The 23348-nt window shown below is 41.4% G+C and overlaps 2 protein-coding genes across 6 annotated transcripts in view; one reads left to right on the top strand and one right to left on the bottom strand.

The window, feature by feature from the left end:
- The window catches only part of LOC108275188 (limbin), a 17210-nt gene extending 9582 nt beyond the window's left edge, over window positions 1-7628 (bottom strand). For both annotated transcript variants that reach the window (XM_053688062.1, XM_053688063.1), the window contains exons 1-9: window positions 7285-7628; window positions 5164-5218; window positions 4011-4171; window positions 3851-3907; window positions 3457-3637; window positions 2581-2681; window positions 2160-2225; window positions 1922-2056; window positions 1670-1818 (exon numbers count right to left, since the gene is read on the bottom strand). In XM_053688062.1, the coding sequence (XP_053544037.1) occupies window positions 1670-1818; window positions 1922-2056; window positions 2160-2225; window positions 2581-2681; window positions 3457-3637; window positions 3851-3907; window positions 4011-4171; window positions 5164-5218; window positions 7285-7443 (1064 nt within the window). In that variant the 5' untranslated portion in view covers window positions 7444-7628. The remainder of the gene's footprint in view (window positions 1-1669; window positions 1819-1921; window positions 2057-2159; window positions 2226-2580; window positions 2682-3456; window positions 3638-3850; window positions 3908-4010; window positions 4172-5163; window positions 5219-7284) is intronic.
- Window positions 7629-7746: 118 nt separating this feature from the next.
- LOC108256113 (evC complex member EVC) lies at window positions 7747-22427 on the top strand. Of its 4 annotated transcripts, none has more exons than XR_001810227.3 (22): window positions 7761-7901; window positions 9454-9613; window positions 10832-10927; window positions 11029-11118; window positions 12606-12784; window positions 13230-13314; window positions 13429-13494; window positions 13994-14122; window positions 14357-14509; window positions 14755-14971; window positions 15107-15249; window positions 15422-15520; window positions 15637-15849; window positions 15934-16043; window positions 17661-17790; window positions 19913-20071; window positions 21176-21311; window positions 21407-21509; window positions 21697-21802; window positions 21931-22011; window positions 22104-22172; window positions 22339-22427. XR_001810227.3 is itself a non-coding variant. In XM_017452688.3 (21 exons), the coding sequence occupies exons 2-21, from the start codon at window positions 9455-9457 to the stop codon at window positions 22119-22121; spliced, it is 2472 nt and encodes an 823-aa protein (XP_017308177.1). In that variant the 5' UTR covers window positions 7747-7905; window position 9454; the 3' UTR covers window positions 22122-22413. The 4 variants fall into 4 exon arrangements, 2 of the variants coding, with proteins under 2 accessions (XP_017308177.1, XP_017308162.1); XR_001810229.3 differs by having other exon boundaries at window positions 22336-22412; XM_017452688.3 differs by having other exon boundaries at window positions 7747-7905; window positions 22104-22413.
- Window positions 22428-23348: the final 921 nt, after the last annotated feature.

Below are 23348 nucleotides of genomic sequence, written 5' to 3'. Positions count from 1 at the left end.
ACAGCAAGGCCAATTCTATTGTTTTTGCTGTACACTGAAGACATGTGGGTTTGAGATCAAAAGATGATTATGAGACAACCGATCAGAATTTCAGCTTTCATTTCCTCATATTTACATCAAGATGTGTTAAACAACTTGGAACATGACACCATTTGTTTGAACCCACCCATTTTTTCAAGTGATCAAAAATATTGGAACATATGACTGATGGGTGTTTCTTGCTGCCCAGGTGTCCCCTGTTTAAAGTTTAAAGTTTGATTGTTTAAAGAATTAATAGCACTAAATATCTACTCTTGGTTTGAGCCCTAGGTTTCACCTGTGTTAAAAAGGACAAACCAACATGAAGACCAGAGAGCAGTCAATGGGAGAAAAGCAAGCCATTTTGAAGGTGAGAAAAGAGGGAAAATCAATCTGAGCCTTTGCATAAGGTTTTAGCATAGGCAGTACAACAATTTGGAATGTTCTGTAAAAGAAAGAAGCTACTGGTGTACTGAACAACCAGACATGGAACAGGTTGGCCAAGGAAAAACAACAGCAAGTGATGACAGAAACATTGTGAGAGCTATGAAGAAAAGACCCAAAACAACAGTTGGTGACATCACCAACAACCTCCACAGGGCAGGGGTGAAGGTATCACAATCCACCATTTGAAGAAGATCTCAAGTGCAGAAATATAGGGGCCATACTACAAGATGCAATCCACTCATGAGCAGTAAGAATCAGAAGGCCAGATACAGAGATGATCCACAAAAATTCTGGAACCAAGATTAACCTCTACCAAAGTGATGGAAAGACCAAAGTGTGAAGGAAGAAAGGATCTGCTCATGATCCAAAACATTCAAGCTCATTAGTCAAGCACGGTGGAGGTAGTGTCATGGCTTGGGCTTGCATGGCTGCTTCTGGAAAAGACTCACTAATCTTTATTGATGATGTAACTCCTGATGGTAGCAGCAGAATGATTTCAGAAGACAAGTGTGTCATTTTACAAAGAAATCCATCCAAATTAATAGAGAGGAACTTTATCACGCAGCAAAACAATGATCCAAAACACACTGCCAACTCGGCAAAGGACTTCATTGGGGGGAAAAGTGGAAGGTTTTAGACTGGCCAAGTCAATCACCAGACCTTAACCCAATTGAGCATCATTTCACCTCCTGAAGAGGAGACTGAATGGAGAAATCCCCGAAACAAACAACAACTGTAAGACGCTGCAGTAAAAGCTTGAAAAAGCAACACAAAAGAAGAAACCAACAATCCAGTGATGTCAATGAGTCACAGGTTTGAAGCGAGGGATATGCAACCAAATATTAAGTGTTATTTACTTTAATTTACTTCAAGACTTATCTGTTCCTATACTTTTGCTCACCTAAAAATTAGGTGGTCTGATACAAAAGGTTCTATGTTTCATGTTGTTTAACACATCTAGATGTACAGACCAGGAAATAAAAGCTGAAATCCCAAACTCTCATCTCATATCCATCTTTTGAACTCAAACCCAAATGTCTTTGATGTATAGCACAAAAAACTAAAAGTTCCAGTAATTTCAGAGGGGACTGTTCTTAAGTTGTAGTGGTTAGCTGTAATGTTAGAAATGTAGCGTTCAGGCGTTAGTGTTAGAGGTAAAGTGGTAAGTGTCAGGGGTTAGAGGTTATTAAGGTCTTGATCTTACTTGTCCAGAGCATGTGACATGTCCTGTGGATCTTCCAGCGCCATGATGTCAATGATTCTATCCTCAAACGCAGCATCCTCATTGGCTGTGTCACTGGCATTACTAACAGCCTCCTCTGGCTCCACCTCTACACTAAAGCTCCGCCTCTTCTAAAATGTATAGGGTGCAAAGTATTAAAACACTTTATTAGCACAATATTAACAACATTAATTAAACGCAGCACTCTGCTACGTGTATGTGTGTGTCACTCACCCTATGCTGAGGTGTGCGCATGAAGCACTTCTTGTAGAAGCAGCTGGCAGTGAGGAGTGTGAAAGACAGCAGCAGTGTAGAGATCAGAAAAGCCACACAGAATCCTGCAAAGTGTAAGGCATGATTCACACACACCTGTGGAAAACACATATACGCAATCAATCAGTAAGAAATCATTCTTTTATTCAGCATCAGTGTTAAGCAGCAGAATCACACCTCTGTGTATGTGCGCTTTCACCTTTTCAGTAGTATTTATCCTCAGTGTGAAATTTGCCACCACAGGCCCCAATAAATTTATATCATTCTGTAAAGACAAAAACACAATCACTTAAACAATCCGTACATCGGGCTGTGAGTCAGTGAGAGAGACTGTGAGTGAGTGATTCATTAGTAAGTGAGTGGATTAAGTGGAGTAAGTGAGTCAGTCAGTGAGCAAGAGAGAGATAGAGAGAGAGAGTGAGTGAGTGGATCAGTGAGTCAATCAATGAGGAAGAGAGTGAGTGGATCAGTGAATCAGTCACTCAGTGAGTTTGTGAGTCTGAAGCTACATATAGATAAATTGTTAGAGGGTTTAATATGAACATGACTTCAACAGGTATGTGTGTGTATGTGTGTATGTATGTGTGTGTGTGTGTGTGTGTGTGTGTGTGTGTGTATACCTGAGATGGGCTAGAGAAGGTGAGGAACGCTGGCAGAAACAGATCTTCCTTGATGCTACCTTTGACACTTGCTGTGTATGATACAGCATAACTTGAACCAGCTAAACACACACACACACCCAAACACACAGACACACACACACAAAACATGAATTAAAATGTTTACAAATTAATAGGAATAATGTGTGTGTGTGTGTGTGTACTGAGCAGAGTGTCCGTGCTGACGGTTTGGTTGGTGTGTGTGTGTGTGTGCCGGGCAGTGTGTCCATGCTGACGGTTTGGGGTGTGTGTGTCTGTGTGTGTGTGTGTGTACCGGGCAGTGTGTCCATGCTGACGGTTTGGGGTGTGTGTGTGTGTGTGTACCGGGCAGTGTGTCCATGCTGACGGTTTGGGGTGTGTGTGTGTGTGTGTGTGTGTGTGTGTGTGTGTTTACCGGGCAGTGTGTCCGTGCTGATGGTTTGGGGTGTGTGTGTGTGTGTGTGTCGGGCAGTGTGTCCATGCTGACGGTTTGGTGTGTGTGTGTGTGTGTGTGTGTGTGTGTGTGTGTGTGTGTGTGTGTGTACCGGGCAGTGTGTCCATGCTGACGGTTTGGGGTGTGTGTGTGTGTGTGTGTGTGTGTGTGTGTGTGTGTGTGTGTGTGTGTGTGTGTGTGTGTGTGCCGGGCAGTGTGCCCATGCTGACGGTTTGGGGTGTGTGTATGTGTGTGTGTGTGTGTGTGTGTGTGTGTGTGTGTGTACCGGGCACTGTGACCATGCTGATGGTTTGGGTGTGTGTGTTCGTGCTGAAGGTTTGGTTGGTGTGTATGTGTGTGTGTACCGGGCAGTGTGTCCGTGCTGATGGTTTGGTGTGTGTGTGTGAGTGTGTGCGTGTGTGTACCAGGCAGTGTGTCCGTGCTGAAGGTTTGGTATTCTCTGTCCTGTACTTTCCCATTGGTCTGCAGGCTGACGGTGTCAGAGATGGTGTCACGTATACTGAGATGTGATAGGTCTGTTGCACCCTCAAGGGTTTTAACTACCAGGTGGACAGTTACCTGGGGAAACTCACTTCCTGTTACCACCTGACACACACACAGAAAATAAATTTTATCCAATAAAAACACATGTTGAGTAGCTTTATATCCCTTAATAGCTCATGGAACATGGAAGTACTCAACAGGCGATGTAGACAGTCAGTTAAACATAATGGACTTACATACTGTAGCTTTTTAACAAAGGAAGCGAGACAGCAAGAGCGAGAGAGAGAGAGAGGGAGAGAGATGATACTGTAGTACCTGAGCACATTTCAGGAACTGGACACCAAATTCTGATGACTTTACTGCAGACCCAATCTGCAACAGGAAGTAGATATAAATCATATAGTGAGGTGTGTCACATCAGCACTCGGATGTACTGGTTTTGTACTGAGACAGGCGACAGGTAGACGAGTCTCACCTGAGGTAGTGTGTGTCGTGGCTCTCTCTGGTGGTTTCGCCAAAGCACTGTCTCTCTCAGCTGGTCAATCAGAGCGTACAGGCTGTGTCCCCAGGGGCCCTCAGGGGCCGCTGAGCAGAGAGCGACTTCCTCGTTCCACTGACTTAAGAGGAAAGTGCTTCCTGTTTTTCAGGACAAAACAAGTTTCTCTCATACATAAAGTCTCAAGTACACTAGGACGAATGTTATATCAAGGTGTTCCTTGGCATATTCCATCAAGTATCGAAACAAACTAAAGCAGACACCACCACTAGAGTCACTGGGCCTCGTTTATTAATAGTTTAGTAAAGTTGTGTGTAAATGTTTTACTAAAGCTTCCCACTGGATTTACAAATATTTTGGTTATGCTGACAGCTCACAGTGAGCTGAAAACGATTAAATGGTGAAAGACCACCTCCTAAAGCTACGTTCACACATACAGTGATTTTATCGCTGCAAGTCACCAGTCACTATGAAGTCACTATGAAGTCACACCAGTCACTATGAAGTCACTATGAAGTCACACCAGTCACTATGAAGTCGTCAGGAGGCGTTCCTAATACTGATTACCTTAGTAAAATTTATCAGTGGATAGCATTCCACTTTTGACAACAAACCAGTTTTCTTGCCGCTAAAATGAAACATTCTGGAGGGAGAGTGTTTGTATATAAAATTCACCAGTGTATATACGTATCATATCTCATGAGATGACGGAGAACCAGTGTGTGCTCTTTGCCATTACGGCCATCTATCTGCGGCAAAAGCGCAAACGCCGGACTGTTCCGGACTCGCAGGTAGCATGAACTCTACTGTCTTCACTCTCACTGGTAGTCGCTGCACCAAGTCGCTCAAAATTTGCATAAAGTTCAACTTTTCTCAACTTTGTCATGTCCCTGGACACGCCTACTCGCCAACAGTCGCTGGAAGTCGTCAACTCTCAGTGCCATTGAATGGTTTCCAGTCGCTTTGTTGCGGCGAGTCGCTGTATGTGTGAACGTACTTCAAGTATGGTGTGAAATAAATGTTCCAGTAATGCAGCTCAGCCACTGCAGCATGTCAGCTACCAAACACTGGATCTGTCTCAGTGTTAAAAGAAATGCATTCTTGAACGTTGAAGTTTAGCAGTGTGTTTTACCTGCATTAAGATCCAAATGCTCGCACCGATTCCTCTGATCAAATCCACCGAAATGCTGCACAAAACAGTAATACACAATGTGCATACACAATTCAATTTTATTTGTATAGTGCTTATAAAGAAAAAGAAATCCACCCTGAATGACCCGTAGATTAATCTTTATAATTAAGATGTTAAGATATTTTATGATCAAATTCTGAGACGCATTTTTGGTTTAAACTTTTTTAATCTACCTGTCGGACATTTTCACTCTGGCTGACAGTTACCTACATTACCCACAATATCATTTGACGACCTGCTGACGGTGGTGCCAGTGGGAATTCATCTCTGCATAAAGAGAGTGATGCAGCAACACTTTAGTCCTTTAGTCTGTCCAGCGCTCTCACCTCCTCGTCTGTACACTCTGCCTCAAACACAAAGGATTCCAAATACTACAGTCAAGGCTAATGCGCTTGTCCTCCCAGAGCCAACCCTAATTAGTCGAACCAAGTCTCTGCCATAACATGGTATAGCTGCATTGTATTCTGGAAGTTTGACTCCAATGTGTGTGGTCTCCACTGCCTCCATGTTCGTCTTTTGCTAGCAACAAGCTAGCCCAGCGATACTCAAACTGGGGGGCCGCATAAAAATTCTAGAACTTTTTTTTTTATTATTATAAATTTTACCTGTCAGATTGTAAACCTTTAAACTATGATGTACATAAAAATGAGAAATATTAATCAATGAAATCAATTCTACACAGCAAACTAAACCACACATCAAACAGAGACATCCGTTGATATACTAGTGTACAGTACTGTTAGCCAAATGCTGATAAAACCTAAGACTATTTAAAATGGCTTAGTGGTTAGCACGTTTGCCTCACACCTCCAAGGTCAGGGGTTCAAATCCCACCATGGCCCAAAATTTTACGAGTCTAAGAGGCCACAAAGGGATGCATGTTACACAAGGAAAGGAGCTAGCCAACTAACTACAATGAGTGATGTATATTTTCCTCCTCAAAACAGCAATCTGTCTAGTCAACATTATAGATTTAACAAACTAATATGTCTGTATGTTGATTGGTCTAAAGCAAATACTTGTATATACAGCATAGCTCATTTAAAGGTAAGAAGTGCTAGTTTGTTTGCTACTGATGCTGTGTGCAGCCATGTTGATTTGACATCACTTGTTAAACTCAGAGGAACTCTGAGGTGAAAAGACCATCCGGAGTTCCTGTGTAGGAAATCCAAACTGAGGGGGGGCTTTCTTTGACTTTTCTTTGTCGGAGGCTGGGAAGTTACAGCGACTAGTTAACATCGCTGGAAAATGGTGAGTGAGAAAAGAAGCTCTTGGTCTTGTTTTTAATTGCTGACAGGGAAACGTGACCATCATCAATTCATTTCCGTTCAATTTTATTTATGTAGTTCTTTTAACAAAGGACATTGTCACAAAGCAGCTTTACAGATATCCTTATATAGATATAGATGTAGATTTATACCTAATGAGTAAGCCAGGGAAAACAGTGTCAAGGGAAAACTCCATGAGACAACATGAGGACAAAACATTGAGAGGAACCAGACTCAAAAGGGAACCCATTCACTGGGTGACACCGAATAGTGAGAATATAAATCATTACTCTTCTGGAATTGTATACTATAGTGTCGAGTAGTGCCAAGTGTGTTAGAAAGATCCTCAGTATATGCATCAGGGCCATTGTGGATTTTAGTACAGTTTGAGCTTTAATATCCAGGTTTAATATCCACTGTATATCCACAATCATCACAAACAATGACATTTTTTCCAGCTATTGAACGGCAGTGCAACTAACTGCCCTAACATTGCCTGCTCAGACGTCAGCATGACGCACAAGCACTAACTTCTGACAAGAATAACACAAATATAGCACCAACCAGCATATTAACACCATTATCACTAAGCACATCACCCATTTTTCTGTATAAATATATTTGATGTGTTTCAGGGTGGACGTTTCCTTTAAGGGGTTATTATAATCACCCTACTAAGTGATCATAATAACACCTTCACTAATATGAGTACTTAACATGCAAACTCTACAACACTGTCACATGAAATGAAGATACATGCATTGGTAAGAACATCCCAAAGAGCATGCGCTACCTGACCGCGGGTACTGCACACATCCGGTACAGGTACTGTACCGTTATCCTCCGGTTTCAGAGTAAGCACGCGCGCATTGTGGCGGCGGTGAACGGCTCGCGCCGAACACAGTAGGATGCACGCGAAGTAGAAAGAGAAGGTCGCGCGAGACCAACACATTTAACATCCAGGACAAAATCATAAATCACCATAAACGTTCACATCACACAGAATTCTTTCATATTTCGCTGCATGGACAGTATACAAATAAATAATAATAAAAACACTATAACCATACGAATCCAGCGGATTTGAAACGCACTTCCGCTTTTCCTGCTCAATGTTGTTTAGTTTTTGGAAAGGAGGCGGAGTCTGACACTTTTCCCCAAACTCCAAATTTTAGGAATTCTGAATCGGGGCTCCGCCCTCCCTGAATCCTATTGGCTATTCTGTGAAGGACTACAAATGCTATTGGTCAAAAGTGGATTCTGTTTGTGTGCGGCAGAGACCCCCCTGGCCGCCTTCCCCGCTCTCTCTCTCGGAATTTTATGTGAGGCGAAGACTAGGAGAGATTCCTAATCCCTGTGCGCGCGCGATGATGTTGGTTTAATAATGAGGCTGGACTACATGCACGCGCAGTAGGTATGCTGCAAAGATAACACATGTTTACGTGTTCAGGTGTAGTGTTTATATAGATTATTATTTCTAAATACATCCCGTAAGAGTGTAGGTTCCAGACCTAACTTTCTGCGCATGTGTGGAGCGCCATTTTAACCCTCAAAGCGATTACGTTCTAGTACTGAACCCGTTACAAAGTTACCATAGCAACGAAAACTCAGCGTGTGGCTTGTCAAAAAAAGTACCTTTTGTTTTAACATTTGCTTTGCACGCGCATGGCGAAGATGATTTCCCCCTTTTATCTGTTAAAGGAAAAGCCCAAGCAGAAGCACATTAAATGTGCTCATATTGTAATATTTGTTGGATGGTGGTGGTAAAGAAAATTATATTCTGAAAAGTTTGAGGTTGTGACTTCACTGAGGTGTTCATTGGCATGATCACCAAATTACATCAAATTGGTCAATGGGAGCAATGGTGATTGGTCACTGGGAACTACGGTGATCGGTAATTAGTCATTGGGAGCAATGGCAATTGGTGATTGGTCATTGGGAACAATGGGCATTGGTGATTGGTCATTGGGAGCAATGGTGATTGGTGATTGTTCATTGGGAGCAAGGTGATCAGTGATTGGTCATTGGGAACAATAATCATCGGTGATTGGTCATGGGGAGCAATGGTCATCGGTGATTGGTCATAGGGAGCAATGGTCATCGGTCATTGGGAGTAGTGGTGATCGGTGACTGGTCATTGGGAGCAGTGGTGATAGGTGATTGGTCCTTGGGAGCACTGGTGATTGGTCATTGGGCACACTGGTGATTGGTCATTGGGAGCACTGGTCATTGGGAACAACGGTGATCTGTAATTGGTCATTGGAAGCAATGGTCTCTGGTGATTGGTCATGGGGAGCAATGGTCATCTGTGACTGATCATGGGGAGCAATGGTCATCGGTGACTGGTCATGGGGAGCAATGGTCATCGGTGACTGATCATGGGGAGCAATGGTCATCGTTGACTGGTCATTAGGAGCAATGGTCATCGGTGACTGGTCATGGGGAGCAATGGTCATCGGTGACTGGTCATGGGGAGCAATGGTCATCGGTGACTGGTCATGGGGAGCAATGGTCATCGTTGACTGGTCATTAGGAGCAATGGTCATTGGTGACTGGTCATGGGGAGCAGTGGTGCTCAGTGATTGGTCATTGGGAACAAGGGTGATCAGTGATTGGTCCCAAGCACAACACAGTCAGGCATTACATACTGATGGTGAGTTGTGCCAACCTGCTCATATATATCAGCATGTCATGAAGATCTGGAGAGCCTTATCAAGTTTAAGACAGTGACTGACACACTCTCAAAAAGTCACTAAATTTGTTGCAAGGCTCTTTTTTGAATTAAAGTAATTAAAAAGTTTCCAAATCCAGCAACAAAGTCTCAAAGTTGGCAACACTGGTTACAGTGGTATTTAAATATGAGAAAAAAATTTAAACAGTCTCAAACATAAGTGATAACAGTTTGTAATCTGTTGATAACAGGATTTAATGTTTTTGTGTGTGTGTGTGTGTGTGTGTGTAGGATGGAGTGCTCAGGCGATGTGCTGCTGCAGCAAGCAGAGTGTGTGGCTCTCCAATCGGGAGTGTTGCTGGGAAGTGTGTGTGCAGGACTTCTGCTGGGAATGATCGTCGCTGTACTTATACACACACTACTCTTTAAACCCTACTGTCTGTCTCCAAAGGTCTCACACACACACACACACACACACACACACACACACACACACACACACACACACACACACACACATCAATTTGAAAGCATTTCTTGCCAATTCGAGCGCAGCAGCTGTGATTTAACATCATTCCCGAGCTAGGAGTAATTCATGGCAGAAGGATACCATGGTGTTGTGATGTGTTCCAGAATGCTTTGCGAACGAGGCACCACAGACGTTAGTTCTGCAATCCTGTATTATGCATAGAAACAAAATGTTGAAATTAAGCGAATATTAACTGGCTTACACACACTAAAGGAGTCCATATAAGGTTATGATTTTAGGAAACCTAATTTATTAAATCAAAAGTTTTACAAAAGTTAACATTAATAGAAATGGTAATGATCACTGAATAATATCCATCACTTCTCTATTCTTCTGTTCAAAGTCCAACAAGGGCTTCTTGCCTTGACATAAGCTTAAACTTTGTGTTTTTATGTCCTCTTTTAATTTCTGTTATACTAGTATAAAAATAACCTTTGGTGTCTCTACCCTGTTTATTATTAATATGAGGTTATTATATAGATGGGTGGCACACTGACTACTGTCTGTGTGGCGATTCTGTGCATGTTCTCTTCATGTTTTCGTGGGATTCCTCCGCAGGTTTTTTTTTTTGTGTGTGTGTTTTTTTTTTTTCCAAATAAGAGTTGCTAGCTTGAGTATCAATAGCAGTAAACCATTTGCTCAAGACAGGGAGGCATAATACTTAATCTAGACTTTATCTAGATTAACGTTAACCCAGGAAATCCACCAGTCTTGGAGATGTGGCCTATAGGAAACAAGAATGCAATGCTGGAGGTGATGTATTTCTGGGAGACCTGCTTATTGTTACCTTTTGCACTATGACAAGAATTTTGTGATCCTTGGTCAGCATAATGTCTCTGATCCATAACAAAGGTTTCCCGTTCGATGAACCTTCAGTACTTTCCCTCCATCACACCAGGACATCCCATAATCAACCGATTTAGCTCCACCCTGGTGAAGAAATTTGTGAGACGAAAAGCTGCTGTGACCGCAGGCTTAATAGTGCAATATCCATCTATTGTAATGCTAACAAAAGAAGTACCTCAGATTTAAAGCGTCACAGTAACACTAACACACCTATATTCTCCCATATTACAGTTGTGTTTAAACAAAAAAAAATCTTTAAATGTTCCTGTGAGTTGAAGTTAGTGTGCCGTGTAGTCTAAAGGTGACCCGTGGAGCCTTATGGATGTGGATGAGAGAGACGAGGAAACGGAGCGGGATAGCATGGGAAGGAACACAGAGCCTGCTGATACAGTTTGTACACGCAAACATATACACATAAACTTCTGGATGAATAGAAAATAGTTACACTGAATCATTTTCATTAATCCTTTCTCTCTCTGCCTGTCTCTCAGGTGATCCGCACGGACAGCCCTGTAATCAATGACGTCAGTGCGTTCGCGCTGAAGGCGAGGGTGGTCTATCCCATTAATCAGAGATACAGAGTAAGATCTTTGTGTTAATCCGCTGAAGCTTCTGCTCATTAGGTAATTAAGAAGCAGTGAAGTGGATCACTGCAATATTATATTGTCAATTTGATATGATGATGGATTTAACCAGAAGCTGTTGTCAGGCTTGTTACCGATCCTATATATGTCCTCCAGAATTATTGGAACCCTTCCTAAAAACAAGCCATCAACAGGCTTGATTGCTCCTTGCGAATTAATTCAATCGTATACATGATTTATTGAGCCAAACAACCCAACGAAAGCTAAACACGGGCAGAATTGTGTACATTTGCGAAGTCAAAATACAGTTGTGCCCAAAACTTTGCATACCCCTTGCAGAATGTGCTAATTCTTAATATTGTTAATTAAATAAGAGGGATCATAAAAATCCCATGGTTTTTTTTTTTATTTAGTCCTGTCCTGAATAAGCTATTTCACATAACAGATGTTTACATGTAGTCCACAAGACAAGATTATAGCTGAATTTATCAAAATTACCCCATTCAAAAGTTTACATACGCTTGATTCTGAATACTGTTTGTCGTTACCTGGATGATCAGTGACTGTTTTTATGTTTTGTGATAGTTGTTCATGAGTTCCTTGTTTGTCCTGAGCAGTTAAACTGCCCACTGTTCTTCAGGAAAATCCTCCAGGTCCTGCACATTCTTTACTTTTCCAGCATCTTCTGCATATTTGATCCCTTTCCAACAGTGGCTATATGATGTTGAGATCCATATTTTCACACTGAGGACAACTGAGGGACTCGTACACGGCTATTACAAAAGGTGGAAACATTCGCTGATGATCAAGAAGGCAACACGATACATTAAGAGCCAGGGGGGTATAAACTTTTGAACAAGATGATCGGTGTAAATTGTTAGTATTTTGTCTTCTGGGAGACATGTAAGTATCTTGTTTAGCGTTTGAAAGGCAGTACTAAATGGAAAAACAAAATAATAACAATTTACACTGATCATCCTGTTCAAAAGTTTACATGAATAAACTGAGCATGAATAAAGTAGCAAAATCTCACACAAGCATTATGATTTCATAATGGCTCCACTAAATCGTTGACCCAGTGATCAAAATATGAATGCACAGTTATCTCAAACAACTCGCTCCAGTAATATTAATGCCTCAGGTGCTTGTGAAGAGCCAAAATAGCCTGTCTGGAATGATGGTAAGTCCAGTCATTAAAAAAAAAATCTTTGATTTATCAGGTAACGTACGAAGAACAGGGCCTTCGTATCAATGAATACGCACATCAACAGGATACAGTAATGCAGCTGTTGCTATGGATCTCCAAAAGCATGATTTTACTCTGGGGTTTTTTTTTCTCCAGTTTTATTTGAAAAAACATCTCAGATTACAGAGACGTGCTTTTCCTGTTAAACAGTTTATTTCAGTACTGATGATGATGATGATGATGGTAATAACGTGCCTGTGATACGGTGAGTGTCTTATTTGCATTATCTAATTGTTAGCCATTAGCAGACGGAGCCTCAGATCCCTCACCCCACGACTCCGCCTCCTCGTCTTCCGATTGGCCGGACGAGAGCGGAGATGAGGACGAGAGCGTATCATCTGGTCCCGCCCACAAAACACACGCGAACCTCACGTTCAGGAGAGCACAGCACTATGCGCACACACTGTCCTACCCTGAGTGAGTACACACTACGGCAGGACGATATAACGATAAAATGTTGATATTGTGATCAGGTATGTTGCATTGCGCTGTTCTGAGATATCATGAGAGAGCTTTTCATTACATTATTACATTTTCTCTGACTAGAAGCAGCTGTTTTTTGTTCGACTTTTGTCCTTTTTGTATGTCTTAACTTTTTAAAGATTGTTTTCAACGTCATCAAACAGATTATCTTTTTTTCTTTTTTTAAAATGCACCCCCTACTGTTTTCCTAGAAGTTTCTTCGCAAACATATATATTGTGATACATATTGTGTATCGTAGAAATGTGTTCAAGTATGTTTATATGATATTTTTGTCATCGCACAACCCTAATACACACACTAACAGAATATATCATACAGTATATATGGAGCTGTTTCTGAAGATATCTAATTGTGTGTGTGTGTGTGTGTGTGTGTTAGTGATGAGAGGAGACTCAGTCTGCTGTGTGTGACACTGCAGAACCTTCATCAACATATGGCTCAGTTACAGAAGGAACAGTGGGGAGTAGGTTAAGTGCACATACACGCAGTCTATATACATTAAGTCATAAACACACATTCACTATAAACTAATTTATTCTTCTTGTTTTTCCTCTTCCTCTTATTATTATTATTTCAGATTTTCCTCCAGATTGTACAAGCTCTGTTCAGCACAGAAGATCGACTCTTACAGCAGCAGGAGAAGGTGTGTATCTTTGTGTGTAACTTTCGCCAGGGACACTGAGGACATGTCCCCATCTCATTTTGTAGTGTGTTAAATTATGTACACATATATGTGGCCAAACGTTTATTTGCCGTTATAATAACGTCCGATCTTCTGGGAAGGCTTTCCACTGGATTTTGGTGTGTGTCTGTGGGGGTTTGTGCTCATTCAGCCAGGTCTGAGGTGCAATCAGCGTTCCAGTTCATCCATAAGGTGTTAAGTTCGGTTGAGGTCATGGCTCTGTTAGAGCAGGCCGCTCGAGTTCTGGCAAACCATGTCTTCATAGACCTCACTTTGTTTACTTTGATGGTCAGGTGTCCACAAACATTCAGCCATATAGTGTGTTTAATTGCTTACAGCAGAAACTGAACAAAAACCCGCCTTCTAAAAATAACAGGTTCTACAATGACTTTTTTGTTGTATATGTGTGCACGTGAAAGAATAAGAGAGAGACTTGTTTACCCATGATCACTCTGGGCAGGAATTGGAGAAGTTGAAAAGGGAATCATCTTCTGGACTGGACAGGTCCAAGATGGGGGCGGAGCCAATCTGTTCCATAGAAGAAGTGGAAACGGCCGGAAGAGAGAAACTGGAACACACACTACATACGGTAACTGGACACACGCACACTTGTGTCCACACAAAGTGAAAGCTTTGTTAATTAATTTTTAGGCTGGAGCTGCATAACTAGCATTGCTATGAAGTTAACAAACCTCAAAATAACATCATGCTGACTGTACAGTGAACTGATTCAGATTTGACTGCTAAAGCAATCACTTTCATTGTTTACAGATAACAATGTGTTATACTCTGTGTGTGTGTGTGTGTGTGTGTGTGTGTGTAGGCTCTGAGTTTTGCTAAACAGTTGGAGCGGCTTTGTCAACATTTCAATAGCAGCAAGCCGAATGATGGCACACGGGAAGTGACGCTGACACTCGTCAACTGCCTGCTGCTGGTGGAAAAGCAGCTGAAAGACATTCATTCCAATATCATTCAGGTTTGGAGGATGGGACATGCATGCGTGCACACACACCCACACACACACACACACACACACACACACAGAGTAAACATGCTTTAATTAACACCATAAAACTATAATATATATACAGACAGAGATGCAGATGTTTTAAATTGGTGGCGTAAATTAATGAATCTAATACATACAAAGACAGACAGACAACATCAAAAATAGACTTGACCTTTAAATCTCTATTTTCTCTCTCTCTCTCTCCCCACCAGACACTATGGGACAGGCAGCAGTGGTGGGAGGAGTTATCTGGTTGGTTAAGAATTAGGACTGTTTTAATGAGGCAGGAGGCGGAGCTTATAGTACAGCTCACCAGCCAGTCAGTGGAGGAGCTGACGGCTGACGGACAGCTGGAGTTTGATCACATGGAGAAGCTGATCGGTGATCTGCAGAGCATGATTAGTAATGAGCTGCAGCGCTGCACTGGACGTATGCATTATACACTCATCAAACTGTACACACACTGCATTCAACACACTTACAGTCAAACTGTAACACTGTTGTAATACATCTACTTCATGAACTCAGCATCACCATTGTGTGCGTACATGTGTGTGTGTGTAGAGGTCACAGATCACACTCTGCAGCTGGTCAGTGATCACTGTAGGAAGATCGATGTGAAGTTGAGGAAGATGATGAAGGTTCAGAACAGAGAGAGTCACATGATCCACTCACATGATCATCAAGATGCTCAGCAGGTTGCCAAGGTAACACACCTGCAACTGTATATCTGTAATTGGACATGACTAACTCCTCCTACTGTCTATGTAGTCAAACATGACTAGCTCTTTCTAAATATGATGTAATTAACCGTGTGTGGAGATGCAGTTGGACATGACAAAGCCCCTCCCAATGACCATGTCATTATTTATCTCTCAGCTGCTGGCAGAGCTAAAGTTAAAACACTGGACGCAGAGACAAGAGTTTGAGCTACAGCAAGACAGGAGAGTGTCCGATGCTGTGTGTGACCTGTGGAAGGTGGGTGCTGGTCTGGATGTCTGACTTAATCCTCTAACCTTAAAACATCCAAATAAAATTTAAGCGTGTGTGTATATGTGTAATTTTTTTTTGTTTTGTTTTGGGGTTTTTTCCAGAAATTGTTTTGTAAATTTTCGGAAAGTGTCCGAATGTTGTGGCGACAATGTGTTGTGAGCGTGCTTACTACAAGCTCCGCCCTTTCTGAGGAACACAACTGCACACTTCTGAACAGCATGGAGCTTAATTGGACCAATCAGATGCGGCAGAAGGAGAGTCACGCCCACCAGCAGCTGCAGGTGCTCAGAGAGCAGCTAGAGCAAAGCAAACAGGTGTGTTAGAGTGTGTGTGTGTGTGTGTGTGTGTTGGGGGGGGTCTCTCTCAGTGTTAATTGATATCTCTCTTTATCTTTGCAGATTTGGGCTGAACAACAAGCATTAGCTGCTGCTGCTCTTAATCACCTAGGCAACCAGAACGTGAAGGTTACTGTAGCAGTGATTACCAGGCAGAAAGACATAAAGGACAGGTGAGAAATGACGTTTTCCTTTAACCCCACCCCTACTTGCATCTGTCCTTCAGCTCCTCCTTTTATTTAATAATTTGACATTTAGCTCCACCCCTCTTTCCGTATGCTATCCTTTGGCCCCACCTCTTATTCTATATCGTCATATAATTAGGCACCTTCTTTACTAGTCTTTGCTTAAACCTCACCTCATTTGTTCATGATCTTTCCTTACCAGTCCATACAGGGTTTCGTGTTTTTTTGTGTGATTGTTGCAGCCAAAAATGCTTGATTTTTGAGATTTTTGTGCTTTTTTTGAATTGGTGATATTGTGAAAATTGTTTTGCAAGTGATGTTTGTTGGTGAATGAGCCCTTTTAGCTGTACTCATATTCGACACATGTGAATCTAAGAGGGATTTGGATGAACGCACGTTGTGATAATGTCATGTGGCACATCTTGGCCCAAATCTGCGGTAATGTTGAAAAAATGCAAGCTCCTGCGAATATTGCAGTTTCCTTGATTTAGCATTCATTTCTGTGATCGCAAAATCCTGGACTGACTGCCTTATTCGGTCATGTTGAATACTCGCGAGTCCCAAGTGGTGCAACAGAAATGTGTTTGCCAGTTTTGGTGATTGGCCAGCTCCTGCTCCTTTTAATCCCGGCCACAGATGATCGAAATCATGGTTGGAAGCCAAGGAAGCAAAATTGGCCAAGCTCTTAGGGTGGAAGGGGGGTTCCTCTCAAACATAGCGACACTAACCAAACGTAGGCATCCGTGAGCTTCTTTATGCAGAACAGAGCACACAGCACTTTCCTTCGAGTCTGTTATGCTGCCCTGAGACTTAGCATGAGCAGCAAGTGGAAAAGGACGCAGGTGAGCATTGGCAAGACCAAATTGGGAAGAATATCTCATCCCTAGCTAAACCCTCCATCATTATCCTGTCAATTTGCCTGCCTCCTCTATATATTGTAATTTAGCCCCACCCATCACCGCCTTCTACTGATGTGGCATGTTCACATGGACTTTTGAATGTGGGACCTGACACCTGCGATTAATTTCCACATCATCTTTTTTTCCCCAATTTGCACAACTCAACGGCATGGCTTACCTATGGTTAACTCTTATTTGTGAAAGAAATCAGAGATGGGGATTTGAGTTATGGACTAGATTCAGTGTATCCTACATGGAGTAAGGGGGAGCCTGGAGCCTATCCCAGGGAACTCGGGGCACAACGGCAGGGGACACCCTATTGCAGGGCACAATCACACACACATCTACACACTACAGACTATTTAGAGATGCCAGTCAGTCTACAATGCATGTCTTTGGACTGGGGGAGGAAACCAGAGTACCCAGAGGAAACCCCTGAAGCATGACAAAAACATGCAAGCTCCGCGCACGCAGGGCAGAGGCGGGATTCAAACCCCCAACCCTGGAGGTGCAAGGCAAACATGCTAACCCCTAAGGCACCATGCTCCCCGACTGCCAAAATAATGCAGTAAATAAATATTACAGTACCATATCTTGTATAAAAACAATCCTTATTTTGCATGATTGCCCTCATTATTTTTCATTAATTTTGTTTTTTGATTATTAAAACTTTAGTTTACTGAGCTGCTGTTTGTTTTTCCGTTAGTGTTGCCGTGATTGAGGGAAAACAGCGCCTTCTGCTGTCAGACCTCCAGCACCACTTAACAACTCAACACTTCTACAACACAGCACTGAGAGCGATGAGGACTGCACAGCTCTCTCACACAGACACACAGGTACATGCGCACACTAAAAACGGTTACACTCACTTACACGTAGGGCTGCACGATTATGGCCAGAATGATAATCCCGATTATGTTGATCAATATTGACATTTCGATTATTTATCACGATTATTAATTGATTTTAGTGACAACATATTTTTATTGCACTTTCACATTCATTAAGTTTTCTCATGCCACAATATAACACACAAGTAGGCATGAGAAAACTTGAGCTTGTCAATTATGCCAGAATTTAGGAACTTATTGTGAACCATGACAAATTAATTTACCTTCTGATAAACTGAATGTAATATTTTCAGTTAATTTTACAGACTGTATGCAAAAAACAACCGTTAACCTGTTTCACCTTGTAAACAAATACAATAAACATCAATGTTCAGTGTTTGAAGTCTGCTCCTCTTAAATATATTTAAAGCTACACTATTAGACATTTTCCACTGTCGGGGTTCTGGGTTGGGGTCAGTTCTTGAACCACTCTGTGTATATTGTGTATATATGTGAATAATCTCATACAGGATGTGATTGGGTGAGTTCATTTACCTGTCAGAAGCAAAGTGCTTTAGTTTAATGGTGATCATTACTGATGCTCTGATCAGGATTTTTACAGACGATACCGATCCAGATTCCAAACTTTTTTTATTTAAACTTTAATCAGGAGGTCCGTCATAAACAGTTAAATGTAAGCTCTCTGCTCATGGTCACTGTTAATTGAGTTAAAATAATAGCAAAAAGAAATACTGTTGGTTAATTGATAAATAAACAAGCATAAAATATTTATTTTTAAATATCTTAAACAATAAAGAGTCCGAATTAAAAGTAGTCTAACACAAACATGATCCATATTAGGAAAAAGGCTAATAGCCTTCAAAGGAAATATCGAACTAAGCTTAATGTCAAATTTATATTAAATGCAACCCATAGTAATTAAACATTATTTCATTTCTGATTTTATTTATATTTAATTAAGTTATTATAATATCTGTTTTTTTTTATATTAAATGGTTTATTTATAACTAAGCACATTTTCTGTCTTTACAGTTTAGTAGTTTTATTTTTGTTTGTTTATCAGTTTTAGATCGGTTCCCCCAGCACAGTGTCCATGTCTGCTGATAATATTGTGTTTTGGGGGGCGGGGGTGAAAACATGGAAACTGGAGTTGAACTTTTCTAATGATATTTGGCAACCGTGAGTTTAAATGAAGTGAATGAGAGTTAGTAAAGGAGAGCAGCAGAGTACTGTATGTTTACAGACTGAACAGTCGCTAGTCTTGATTATGATTGGTGAGGAATTTTTTTTAATAAAGAAGTTTGAATTAAACCCACCTTGTAGCATTAGCATTATTATTAATTATTATTATTATTAATCAGGTTATTTTGCGGGAGCGATAAAAGATGGCGGTTTGTGAGAGCAGGAAGTTGAAGCAGATGTTCGTTGTTACTCGTCATCTTAATGGCTTCTTTGCAGTATTTTCACACTTGTTCGGTTGACTGAGGAGATGAAAAGCAGTGTGAAAGTAACTGTTGCTCAGTGTAGATGCATTTTGGAATTCCTGTAGTTTTTATCCCGATTGTATCATACAATTCTGAACAGGTCACTCACACCGGTGCGAATAAATATTTATTCACAGTCACACAAAATACTTTTCAGTCACAAATGCGAATGGAATGGTGGCACTGTAGAGCTCTGAGTTTATCTGCAAAGTTTTTTCCCGTTCGGCGTGATGACATTTAATGTCCCCGACAACCTCTGTAGTGCCATTTAGCATCGTGGTAATGTCATGATTTCCCCTCACGCAAAGTGCTGGAGCTCAAAGCGAAGCTAGCAGCTCGAGGGCTAAAATGCTAACTCCGTTTCGGGGTTTTGGCATACAAAATGACGTCATCCCTGCGCCGTTCTGTGTGATTGGTTGTAAGTGTAGGAAGTACTTGATTTGATCTGCAGCGGAGTTTTCTATTAGTGGAGGACGAACTTTAAACGTTAATATCGCAGTCGATCATGTTCATTTAATCGTGGGCAGTCAAAATCGTAATCACGATCGATATTCGATTAATTGTGCAGCCCTACTTACATGCTTAATACACATACTGACTTGTGCTTGTCTGTGATTGAACAGAGCCTCCAGCAGGAGCTACTCTCAGACCTCGAAACAGCCTCTGAGCTCCTCCAAAGCCACGCCCAGTTTCTGATTGGCCACGCCCTCGCCCACAACATTCGATTGCGATTGGTCACTTCGGTACCATCTGACAAGACAGCAGTCAATGATCTACAGAAGGTGAGGCAGCAGTAAGATAAATGAAAGAATATTTATAATGATAACAATAATGAGTATTGTGATAAATATTTATGTAACTGATTTACACGAACCAATTTGTTCAACCTGCTGTATCATAAACAACTTTATTGCACAGCGCTGATGAATTCTCTACTCTGGTTGGGCAGAAAGGAACAAATTTTATGTTATTGCATTAGTACTGATATGTTATCATTTCTATAGTATTAACTCTGCCTCGCTCTGAAGCTATTCTCTTTCTGTCTCTCTGTATATATTCCTGTCGCTTTTTAGGGGCCAAGTACCAATGGTGCAAGGCAACTATTGTTTTTCTACAGATTCTTCTTCTGCTTCTTCTTCTTCTTCTTATTATTATTATTATTATTATTATTATTATTATTAATCTGGCTAGGGTGTCTATGGCTGCCCATAGAACTGTGTGGTAAAAAGTTGTGAAATTTGGCACATAGCTTCAGGACAGATTCAGTTACAAATACACCAAATCTAGGCTCCAAGCTCCCAAAGCTCTAGCGCCACCAACAGGTCAAATTTTGGCCAAATTTCAAAGTATGTTTATGCCCATAACTTTCAAAGCCAGGTGAGTTAAATGGCCCAGATGATTTTCCGCCTAATTGTATTTTTGGCCATCTTGGATTTTGTTAAAAACTTTTCGCCACTCCTCCTTCAAATGTTATCCAAATGTGGCTCATAACATCTTCAGACCAATCTGCAACAAAAGTTATCGAATGGAATTTTGATTTTTGAAACCATTCGCTTGTAACAAGTCAACAAATCTGGCAATGAAGTCGCCAATCAGGAAGTGACGCTGTGACTCATTAACGACTTTATGCATTGTCATGAAACTTGGGACCTGTCTTCAGGACTATGACCTGAGGCTACGCAACATATTTCATGACACCTAGAGGTCAAAAGTTACAATGACATGTAGGAAATGCTTGAATCTAATCTGTTTTCACTAGTCCTCCTACAGATTACACCCAAAAAATCATCAAATTTGGATCATATCATCTTAAAATCTGTGTGCACAATTGTATGTGAGGCCCCGAAAATGCTGCTTGCCGCTTTAATTCCTCTCTGTCTTTACAGGAGCAGTTGATGAAGGCACTAGGTGACAGTGTGTGTGTATCGCGTGATTCTCTTTCCACTCTCATAATGAACTACTGCTCTCACCTTCAAACAGTCGTCACGGCAATGCAACTCCGCCCGCCACAACAACACTCGCGTATAGATCAATCATATGCATCATACACATATCTCTACAAAAGCTAACTGTGTTTCAGAAGGTTACATGTAGTGTGTCTGTGTGTGTGTGCACAGAGTTGAGAGAGAGATGGCAGAAAACAGCAGAGTGTGTGAGATCTCTGCAGAGGGAGCTCAAACACTGGGCTAGAAAACCGCACTCAGCCGAGTTCTACAGGAGGTACACATATCCCCAGACATACACACATGCTATAGGTTTAGATAGGGAGGGGGGCATATTTTGAGGCAAGTGAATTGTCTTCCTGAATCACATCTGCTCCACAGAACCTAGTGTTTGCTTTTAGTTAGCTGCGATTGATATGGGGGAAAAGGAAAATTTGTGTGTGTGTGTGTGTGTGTGTGCGCAGAGTCGAGCAGCAGAAGCAACGTTTTCTCTCTCACTGTGCAGAGGAGTGTTTGTGTGACAGGGTGGACCTGCAGCACCAAACACAAACCATCAGTCAGGAGCTTCAGGTGAGTTCACACACACACACACGCTGCATACTGACTTAAAGATTGACTGAAATTTTTATCAGATCAGCAGAATGTTCTCAATATTTGCATAATTTGGTACACTATGCTAAGAAAGATGACGTGTTTAGAAAGAAGAGGAGAGTTTCCTGTCTCGACTGGCAGCTCTAACAAGAGTTCCTGTGACAAACACACAAAGAAAAGACATGCAGGTCAGACACTCACACACGCACGCACCTACGCACCAAGCTGTGTGTTGTTTGTTCATGAAGGGTGTTGTATTTCTTTGTGTGTATGTGTATAGGCGCAGAGCAGAGTGTAGTGGCACTGAAGTGCAGAGAAAACCATCTGTACTCCACACTGCCCGATGCAGGTAATCCACCTGTTCTCCTACCACACACACATTCATACTTGCCTACATTTGTCTCTGTCTGTTTCTCGGTCATTCATTTTTGCTCCATTAGTCCATCTCACTTTTGCTTTTTGCCTCTGTCTCATTTGCTTATGGTCTCCCTATCAATACCTTTCTGTCTCAGCAGACCAATAAAGGCCCAAGAGATGCTGCAGTTTTGACCTGTGTTTGAGCATTTTTTAATAAAAGCTTTTTTAAAAAAATACCTTGTTTTTGTCTCTTATATTACACACACACACACACACACACAATTACCTGTAAGTTTCAGAACCCTTAATAAAAACTTTGCTGCTTTTAATGATCACCAAGCAAATGATTAAATCGAGTGTTGATATGATGATGTTTCTGTGAGATGTATATTTAGCATTTTTCTAAAGCATCTCCAGTGGCAGAACAGTGTAACAGTCAGCACTAAAGCTGTACATTTGTTTTCTCAACACAGGAAAGTCTTCTCTTTTAAAGATGAACTGAAATCTTTATTTATATAATCTTTAACAGGTGTGTGTGTGCACTACAACATAACGCCCCTAGTCGTTAGCTTAAACAATGCAGAGAATTGATAAGGTTTTCCAGCACAAGAAAGTCTTCTCAGTTGTAATAATAAGAGAAGTTGTATTTTTCTGTCTTATTCAAGACAAATAAATAAAGAGGCTACTGACAGAACCACTGTTTATTGTTGTTAAAATGTAAATGAAAACTTGTTTTGCAGAAGTTCCACACAATTAAGCGTAACTATAAGACGAGCCTAACGAGAACTGTTACGTATTTATTAGCCCATGTTAGCAATCCAGCACAATAAGTTGCGCTCATTGACACTGATCACAAATAGGCTATGAAATACGCTTACTTTAGATATACAATTGGTATTTTCATGTCTTTCTGTGTGACTGATATCTAGAATAATTCCTTCATCTTCTGTAACCACTTATTCCTGATGAAGGTCACAGAGGATTGTGGGAACACAGGGATTGGGACAGGAATACATCATGAATGGCATTACAGTCCATCACAGATCACTTACACACACTCATTCACACCTAGGGGCAACTGAGTTTAGCCAGCCCTCCTAGAAACCTGTTTTTGGGAGGTGGGAGGAAACCGGAGAACCCAGAAGAAATCCATGCAGACACAGGGAGA

This window comes from Ictalurus punctatus, chromosome 2 (assembly GCF_001660625.3).
Source record: "Ictalurus punctatus breed USDA103 chromosome 2, Coco_2.0, whole genome shotgun sequence".
Lineage (NCBI taxonomy): Eukaryota > Metazoa > Chordata > Actinopteri > Siluriformes > Ictaluridae > Ictalurus > Ictalurus punctatus.
This window is presented reverse-complemented; position numbering and strand designations above follow the sequence as displayed.

Bases quoted from the DNA above. Each gene is read 5' to 3' on its own strand.
- LOC108256113 (XM_017452673.3), top strand. From the start codon at position 7,876: ATGAGGCTGGACTACATGCACGCGCA. The intron at 20,072-21,175 runs GTGAGGCAGCAG...CTGTCTTTACAG, and splicing joins CAGTCAATGATCTACAGAAG to GAGCAGTTGATGAAGGCACT. The intron at 21,803-21,930 runs GTGAGTTCACAC...TGACGTGTTTAG, and splicing joins CCATCAGTCAGGAGCTTCAG to AAAGAAGAGGAGAGTTTCCT.